This window comes from Falco naumanni, chromosome 2, assembly GCF_017639655.2.
Source record: "Falco naumanni isolate bFalNau1 chromosome 2, bFalNau1.pat, whole genome shotgun sequence".
Classification (NCBI taxonomy): domain Eukaryota; kingdom Metazoa; phylum Chordata; class Aves; order Falconiformes; family Falconidae; genus Falco; species Falco naumanni.
Window position 1 is genome coordinate 27976525 of NC_054055.1, and position 9593 is coordinate 27986117.

General features: G+C 47.0%; 1 protein-coding gene across 1 annotated transcript; it reads left to right on the forward strand.

The window, feature by feature from the left end:
• The first annotated feature begins 398 nt into the window (after positions 1 to 398).
• On the forward strand, positions 399 to 6750 carry CCNA1 (cyclin A1). The gene is made up of 8 exons (XM_040584114.1): positions 399 to 637; positions 1766 to 2009; positions 2233 to 2354; positions 3493 to 3716; positions 4338 to 4542; positions 5474 to 5587; positions 6232 to 6365; positions 6699 to 6750. Exons 1-8 carry the CDS (start codon positions 512 to 514, stop codon positions 6748 to 6750), a joined length of 1221 nt encoding a protein of 406 aa, XP_040440048.1. The 5' UTR covers positions 399 to 511.
• The last annotated feature ends 2843 nt before the right edge of the window (positions 6751 to 9593 follow it).

Sequence of the window (9593 nt, forward strand, 5' to 3'; positions counted from 1 at the left end):
CTGGCCTCAGCCGTGCCCCTAGCGCTGCGGCGGTCGCTCCTGCACCCCTCTCTCACACCCTGGGCGCTGGAAACAGCGCGTCGCGGGGGGCGGCGGCGCCGGGGCCGGGCGCTCGGGCTGTGCCGGGCGCTCCGCGGGGCTGCGCCGGCCGCTCCGTGTCCCGCGCGGGGCAGCGGCCGGGCCCGCGGCGGGCGGCACCCGCCGGGGTCTCCACGACGCTCGGGCGCCGCTTGCGTTGCCAGGGCGGCGGCGCCGGCGGTTGCGGCCCGAGCTTCCAATTGGCAGCGGCCAACAGCCGCCTCCGCCCCCGTTGGCCGCCGCCTATATAGGAGCGGCAGGCCGGTAGCCCCGCCGGCGTGCGCGACCCGGCCTGTCCCGTGAGTGGGGCCGCCCGAGGCGCAGCCACCGGTCTGTGGCGGTTCGGGGAGCGGTTCCCCCCGCCGATTTAACGCTGCTTGCGGTGCTTGCTTGTGGGTTTTTGTGGTCTCCGAAAGGTATCGACGTCGGGGCGATGCGCCGCACGTGTGAGACGAGCTGGGAGGGCCGGCGGGAGCCCTGCCTGGCCCTGCCCCGCAGCGGCGGGCGGACCGTGCTGGGGATGCTTACGGGGAGCGGGCAGCAGCGGCCCGGCGGCCAGGTGAGCCCCACCCGCGGCGGCAGCCGTGCTCCCTCCCTCCCCGCCGAGGGGCCGCGGCCACCTGCCGGGGGTCCCGGGCCCGGGGGTCCCGGGCCCGGGGGTCCCGGGCCCGGGGGTCCCTACCGCGCTCCGGGACCGGCGGCGGGCGGCCCCCCGCGGGCATGAGCCCCCTCTCGGGGCTGCAGGCGGGGGCCGGGGCGGCGGGTGAGCGGTTGGATCGGGCTTCTGTTAACGAGCGTGAGTTTCCCGAGAAACCCGGCGAGTAACTGCTCAGTCCTAATCCGTAGATGCATCCCTGTGGAAATCCTTTGAGTAAACAATCCGTCCTGGAAGGGAGACTCGGTGGGACTATGGGGGCACTTAAGCCCTGAAGTGTAGGGGGCGGTACAAGAAAAGTCCGTTTACTAGTGCTTACCCGCTGCTGCCAGCCTGGCTGTGCCCTTTCAGGGTGTCGGGGCCCCCCAGAAACTAAAGGTTCACACCAGGGTCTGTGCACTGCTCTTCCTTGGGCCATCCTGGGCTCTACAGGTGTGGCAGGGAAATATTACTGCGCTGACTTACAAGACCTAAAATAACAGCTACTACATGCATACATACTCCTCTTGGTTGTGACAGTGTAAAGCTCCGAACTCGGTAACTTATTCCTAGTCCTAAGGGGCTGTGGTGTTTGAGCTCAAAAGTTCAAACTCCTGTTTGTAACTTGGCATAAAATGCCTTTCTTGCAGGTGAAGCCCTTCATAAGGCTGTGACAGTGCCTGAGCACTTCCTTTTGTTACTCTGACTTGCTGCACTTTAAAGCAGCTGCCCCTTGCCAGAACGGAATGTGGAGCAGCCCCATCGGAACTGAGCAGCACCCTCACCTTATTCTCCTTGGTGTGGTGGGTGCTGGAGATGAGGCTACTCACATGACATTCACTAACACCTCTTTCTGTGAGCAGCCTGTTGCAACAAGACAGCAACAAGTGGTACTTCTGAGGCACCAGCTGTAGCTGGTGTTTTTTCCGGTGGATTTTTGTTATTGTGACTGTTGGGCAAGGATAGATTTTCTTTTCTGAAACAAGTGATACTCACTGTGTTCTGTTCTTCCTGAGCTGCCCTTCCACAGCATTACTGTGTGCTCTGTTTCAGGGTGCCAATGTTATTGGATGCTTTTCTGGCTCTGAAAATACCATCCCTTCACCTCAAAAAGATTCGTTACTCACCTACATGGTCAATGCTGTGTCAAAGCAAGGGTTTTCTATCTATGTGGATGACCCAGAGCAGAAAGAAAACTACAACTGCCAAGTGGATGAAGAGCCAGAATCAAACCTGTGTGAACTGGGTAGTAGTGCAATCACATCCAATGTTCACCTACTGCTGGATCTGAGTACAGGTAACTCCTGTTACTACTCGGATAGTATCTACAGCACAAGTATGTATAGGGCGATTATGAATTGTGATGCTGGTAAGCTAGTGAGTACCTTATGTTACAGCAGGTAACACTCCAAGAGAACTTGGATTGTGTCTACATGAGTCACAAAGCTTCTGTGCTGGAAACAGCAGAAGTTGAAGAGGCTAATTACACAAATGTCTTGCTGCTTCCTTTTACCTGTTAGGGTGTCCTATGGTAATGGATATATCTATCCAGTCCCAGCCTGAGGATCACATGGAAGATGCCGTAACTCTGACTGTGGTAGAGTATGCAGAAGAAATTCATCAATACCTCCGAGAGGCTGAAGTGAGTGGCTTGTTATAAGCTTATAGGTACTTGTGGCCTCTGTGATAGGCTGCAGTACTGCAGAGATGTATGGCTGCCGCAGGTTAACCCAAGGTGGCCACTGAACTACAGAATAAAGCAAGCTGTAAAAGCCATCTCTGAAGGCAGCATCTAGACAGTGATGAGGTCTTTCAGAATTCACTGTGTCACAGAATGGCCAAGTTTGGAAGGGACCTCTGGAGATCTAATCTGACCCCCTGCTAAAGCAAGTTCACTTAGATCAGGTGGCAGAGTCACATCCAGGCAGATTTTGAATGTCTCCAGAGAAGGAGACTTTACAGCAGGGGTCCTCAAACTTTTTAAACAGGGGGCTGGAGCGCAGATGAAGTGGCAGACAGACATCTGTGGCTGCTTGGTTTCCCCCCCCAACCCCCGGCAGGGCGGGTCGGGGGGTCTGTAAATACCAGGGGCCAGACTGAGGACCCCGGGGGGCTGTATCCGGCCCGTGGGCCATAGTCTGAGGACCCCTGCTCTACAGCCTCTCTGGGCAAACCCGTTTCAGTGCTTTGTCACCCTCAAAGAAGTTCTTCCTCATACTCAGTTGGAACTTGTGTTTCAGTTCATGCCTGTTGCCCCTTGTCCCTGAAGTCCCCTACCATTGGAGCAACTCTTGACTCTTTGGGGTGAAGAATACTTGCAGACAAGAGTTGAATGCTGCAAAAATACTGAAGCAGTTGGATGTGATCTCACTGACGGTTCTCTTGCTATAGTAGTATTCTCTACCTTTCTGTATCAGAGCAATAAAGTGCAGTCTCCCAATAGGAAGGGGAGGTGGGAGTGGGGAAATACCATTTCTTCTTTTTCACGTCCCTCTGAATACCTCCTACATACTTGATGGTGCAGGCTGTTCATAGTCCTGGAAGTCTTTTACTTTCCTACTTTACTCCTGTGCCTTGAGTGTAGAAGTTTTCTGGAGATGCTACTAGATGCCAATTAATACTACAAGCACTATAATTGTAGTTAGTAGTAGTAATGAGTTGTTAATAGTGGAGCAGCTCATGCTTCTTTTGGTATAAGTATAAAGAACATTAATCAGCTCAGCCATCAATGGGTCTCTTCAGGGTGAGCATCCTGATTATTTAACACTCTCTCCACACAGGTAAGATTCAGGCCCAAGCCCTGCTACATGAGGAAGCAGCCAGATATCACAACAGAAATGCGTGCCATCTTGGTTGACTGGATGGTGCAAGTAGGGGAAGAATATAAACTTCAGACAGAGACTTTGTACTTGGCGGTGAACTTTCTGGACAGGTTTCTTTCCTGCATGTCTGTTCTCAGAGGGAAGCTGCAGCTTGTAGGAACAGCAGCACTTCTTCTGGCTGCGTAAGTGTTTCATCTCCTGAAATCTCAGTGAGCTAAACCTTACTTTTAGACTGAGTCTTTTTGTTTAATTTGAAGGACTGAAGCTTACAGTGGTAGGTAGCTTTTCATGATGTCTCAAGATTAGCAACTTTGCCTACTTTGGCACTAGCAAAATTAAACATTTAATGTTTGTGAGGAACTGCAGCGGGGGAACCTTGTAACCATAACAGCAGGAGCAAAACCACTACTGTATTAGAATGCTAGCCTATAAGGTTGTAGTAGATTCACAATTGTAATCTGAAATTAGCCCTAAGCTGCTTTAAGTAGATGGGGTACCCAACATAGATGAGTACATGAGTCTGTCTGGAGTTCATAGTTACTGAAACTTCTTTCTGAGAGCTTGCTATCAGGCAAGAGTTAATGATATGAGTGTGTTTCTACCTAGACTGATGACTTGGAGTTCCTCTAAACATCTTTGCCCATACTTGAAACTAAATTGTTACCTAGCCTGGAGAAAGAATTAAAATAAGAGCTCTAAACAAATCTTAATGTTACATGCCTGTCCTTGTATGGGTCCAGCAGAAACCTCTGTTTACCATAACTCTTAAGCTGACAAATGTGCTTTCTGTATTCCTCCTTCAGGAAACATGAAGAGATCTACCCTCCAGAAGTGGATGAATTTCTGTATATAACAGACAATGCCTACGGAAAAAGGCAGTTGCTAAGAATGGAACACCTGCTTCTCAAAGTGTTGGCTTTTGACCTAACAGCCCCAACTATCAACCAGTTCCTCCTCCAGTATATCCAGAGACATGGAGTCTGTATAAGGACAGAGAACTTTGCAAGGGTATGAATTATCCTCCTTTCAGGACTAATGGGGGAGAAATGACCCTAAAAGCAGAACCACTTGTATTTCACAAAGTTATCTGAGCAGACAGGTTCTGCTATACTATGCCCTATGAGAAGATACTCTTTCTCATGCCGGGTTCTATCTGGGATGGCAATAGGCCTAAAGGTGGATGTTTTGTAGCCTACTAACCTCAGCAGGTGGCTTGTGTGCTGAGTCCTCTGGATGTCTCGTGGAAATACCAAGCTTGGTCTATCTGCCTGGTCAGGAATAATGCACTGACTGGGCAAGTAGGTGGTAGAAATCTGATTATTTTTTTTCAACAGTGCCTGCGTAGGAAGTCTGTGCCAGATGTGGTGGTACTACATACTGCTGCACAATGACACAGTATATACCTGCATGGGCAACTCTGCTTAGAAACAGTTTAACCCCACCTTATAGCAAAACATCTGACCTGCTGCTTATCTGCAAAGGGTGTAGGATTGTACAGTGACTGTACTCCAACAGAGCCCAAATTCTGTTTGAGAGCTGTCAATTTATCCCTGATTCCAAGTGAGGTCCACCTATGTGAACAAGAGCCTCAGAGGATGGAAAGAATGTCTTATTTAACACCCCCCCCCCCCCCCCCATTTATTTTCTAAGTATCTGTCTGTAAAATTAAATCAGAACTGATGATGGGACCAGAACTTCAGATTAGTGTAGATCATTTAGGCTTTGATAAAATATGGTCTTTCTGTCCCCACTGAAATGTGCTAAAGGTTATTCTGTAAGACAACAGGACTAGAATACTATTCTACCCACCAGACTTGTAACTCGTGGTACTTTTTTTTACATGAAACTGAGACCACTGACAATTCTCGGTGCCTGTTGTATTGGACTGATTGTACCAGCTAGGCTCAATCTCTTAGGAACGTGTGGGGTTTTTGTTCAGTATCTTGCAGAGCTGAGTCTCCTTGAAGCTGATCCTTTTCTGGGGTACCTTCCTTCACAAACTGCTGCAGCAGCCTACTGTCTAGCAAACTATACAGTGAACAGGTCTTTCTGGGTAAGAACAACTGCATGTTAATTAGTAGCTCAAGCATTTTGTCTTCATTAGAACTAGGTTGAGAAGTAGAAGGAGTAGCTTCAAAGTATGTTGTTATAAAGGCTGGAATCCTAGGATCAGTAATTGTTTCTGAGCTAATGGAACCACCTGATAAATTAATGTTAAATCAACCTGAAATATCCTGCCTCTTGTGGGGAGCAAGGTCTCTCCCACATCATCTGTACCTAAGGCCTTGTTAGTCTTAAATCTCCAAAACTCTCCCCCCAAATACAATTCAGGAGCTTTCTGGGAGGGAGGGGAGGGCTGCATGTGTGTGTGGAGTGATTACACTGAGTGGCTGCTTTAGTGTAAGCCTTGGTAGGCCTCTCAGCTGTGTGTTGGAGGAATAGCTTTAACAGAGCAGAATGCACAAGAGATCTAATGGATGTCACATGCTTAGAGGAGCTGCTTGTCAGATCTCCTGGCACCAAGGAAGACCTAGAGTGAAACTGATGGCAGGATATAGTTAAATTCTTTTCAAGCCTAAAGAATCTAGAGTCAGCACTGATGTAGTGAAAATGGTTTCTGCTCCTGTAGAAAATATATCTTCTAGATGAATGTTGCCTACAATAGAGTAATACTGCTTTTTTTCCTCCTCTGACCAGCCGGAAACACTTGCTGCATTCACTGGGTATTCATTAAGTGAGATAGTGCCTTGCCTGACTGATCTGCATAAAGCATGCTTTGATGCTTCCCATTGCCAACTGCAAGCAATTAAGGAGAAGTATAAGCATTCAAAGTAAGTAACCAGGAAGCCAGTGTTCTGTAGCTTGGAGGCTATAAGGACAGGATGACTGGCAGCTTGGGCTACAGCTGCTGTGGCTGACAAATGTCTCGTAGTGGTCAGCTTCTATTTCTCAAACCAGAGCATCTGTCAGCCTCTTGAGGGGAAAACTTTTCTGACCATGACCAGAAGAGTAGTTCCTACAGAGGTATATAGATGTATTGGATAACTATTCTTCTGCAGCATTGCAGGATGATTATCTTCTTCCCCATTGTATTGCACAAGAAGATGTTATCTTTAAATTTGTTAACTAAACTGATATATTTAATGATAGCATTTGTATTCCAGGTACTTGCAGGTGTCTCTTCTGGATCTCCCAGCAGTTCTTCCTCAACAATAGAGACTGTGGATCTTGGACTTGAAGGTTACTTTGTCCCTGTCAGCAAAGCTGGTCTAATACTTCATAGAGCACCACAGGTCATGCATTTGTAACCACAGTGATCAGAATGTGTTTTTTTAGCTTCTATTTTTTAATTAGATGTCCCTTTTTAAAAAGTATATTAGAATATAGCTCTTAATATAACTGACAGCACTTTGAATAAATGTCTTATTACACTTTTCCTCTGAATTCTGATTCCAGTTAATACCTGCAGTAAGTGAGTAGAAAGGGTTGTGGGTTTTGACAAAATCATTGTGAGCAGGGCTTTTAAGCTGGCTGGAGTGGATCAAGTGTGACTCAAACCAACACAACCTGACGTCTCCATAGACATGGGTGATGTGCTGCAGTACCTTACCTGCTGCTTCCTCTTCTATGAGAAGATCATGTAGCTGTGAACAGAACCTATGTTCTGCAACTTGTTGGCCAGATCGCAGCAGAAACATCCAGATGCAAGTGGTCTATGATGGTCTTCTACACACAAGTTCAGAGCTCAGTGTTGAGGTAAAAGTGAAACTTTATAGCAAAAAATAAAGCAAATAGGGGGGATTGCTTTGTGGGGAGCTGGAGGAAGGGAAGGCTGTGGCAGAGCCTTAGGAGCACTTCAAACACTGGTAGACAGACTGCAGTAAAGGGCAAGGGTAAACTATGAAGTGCTGGAACAGTGGAGTTGAGCTGGATGGCTGCTGTATCATATTTGTGGAATTGAGTAGTCTTACAGCATAGTTGTCTGAGATGACTTCTGCCTTTATAGTACTGTTGAATGTGAGTGCTCAGCAGTCTCTAGAGGTACCTCACTCTTAGCAGGAAGAAGGGGGGTGATGGTACAGCACTGTCTTATTCTGAACTGCTACACTGTCTTGTGGCCCCAGTTATTTGTTAGGTAGTGTTTTTTAAAAAACAAAGCACCACCCTGAGTATTCTTAAACACAAGCCCTGTCCAAAGTAGTCACAAAAACAAAAAAATCAGTGAGTCAACATGTAGAGAACTATATTCAGCTCATCTAAATGGCAAGATAAATCTGAGGTGTTCTTTTACTGTAAGAGTTTAAAACCTTCAGTGCTTAGTGATTCCTAAGAGAGTAATCTGTACAGGGCATTATGTGTTTCCAAGCAAGAATATGCTTAATGTTTGATGCTAACATGCAATTCGGCAGACATACTAAGTACCAGCTAACAAGACTTTTCAATTTTAAAACCTGATTATACAACTGTGTGTCATGATGCTCTTCTTCGCTTCAGGGCTTTCATTTCCCTTGTGTGCAAAATGTTCTTCCCCCTGCCTCCTTCTTGTCTGAGCTGGTGAATCCTAGTAGTGCAAACACTTGTATTCCTCCATGTGGTGGATGATGCCGAGAAGGTCTAGCATTCCCGTCAGCAAAAAAGGGGGGTGAGGAACCCAAAACTTGTAGGTCAATATGAAGGCAGTTTAATGAACTAATAGCAAAAGTCACACATGTGGAAGCAAAGGAAAATAAAAGATGCTGTTCTCTACTTCCTATCAGCAGGTAATGTTCAGCCACTTCCTGGGAAGCAGGGCTTCAGTACACATATTGTTTGTTCCAGAAGACACATGTCATAATTAATGCCCCCCTTCTTCCTTTTATATCTGAACAGATGTCATATGGTATGGAATATTCTACTAGTCACTTTGGGTCAGCTGTCCTGGCTATGTCCACTCCCAAGATGTTGCCTGCTGGTGAAAGAAGAGGAGAAGGTTGGACAGACAGCCTTCATGCTGTGTGAGCACTGCTCAGCAGCAGTCAAAACACTGGCGTGTCATCACCACCTTTCTAGTCACCAGTACAAGCACAGCGCTATGAGGGCTGCAGGGGGGCTCAGCCAGACCCCATACACTCTGAAATGGAGATAGTGGTAATGACTGATTCACTTGTCTCAAAGTAAATATCCTTTAAGGGAGGGGAGCATTCAGTTTTAGTCTAACCTATGCAGTTCTTAGACCCTTGCCTCAAACACTTCCTAGTCAAGTAAACAAATCTGTCTTGGTTATTTACTGATAATGATAGATGTGAGCAGATATCCCATGCTCATGTCTGTGGTATCCACTTTGTGGTCAAGGTCTAGATCCATGGATTGTCTCTACGCTATGAATTTCACAGCTTGTGGATGAATGTCTTCAAGGTGAGCTATGACCTTCACTCCTGCCTGCAGCCAACTCCTTTAAAGCAGATGGCTGAGTACAAGGGTCAGAGCTAGTGGTGCCTAGTTACAATGAAGAGCGGTGAATTTCTTGGTTGCCTCTTCCACAAGGAATGGTGACTGTACTGACCAAGAGTCTTGCTACATCTACCAGGCTTACAAGTACTTGTTTATGGTGTTTCAGGCTGAACATAAGGTGTCCTGAAACCACATGGTAATAAGACTTTCTCTACCCATAAGTAATAGTGCTTACTGAGCCGTGGTTACTGTAGTATTGATTATTTTGGGAGTAGTGGTGAATGTCTCAAGTGCAGAACTATTTCCTAGTATTACAGCAGTTTGAGGATACTCGTATGGTCATGTCACAATAGTCATGGGGAAAGGGTGGATTTTGACCTTAGGAACAGTATGACCACAGTCACGTCTTGTGTTCCTGGGCGAACAGATTTGGTCCATCTAACACAGTACGTGTCTAGGTCTGAATTTACTAAATGTTTTATCATGTGATGTCTTCCTAGAAGCCAAACTTTCACTTTGTTTTACTTTTTTAGTTTATTTAGTTGCAAAACAGATACAACAGTTGCATTTAACTTCCTTGAAGCTTTAATTCTCTGGTATACAGACTTGCCTGACTGTTTGTTTGTTTT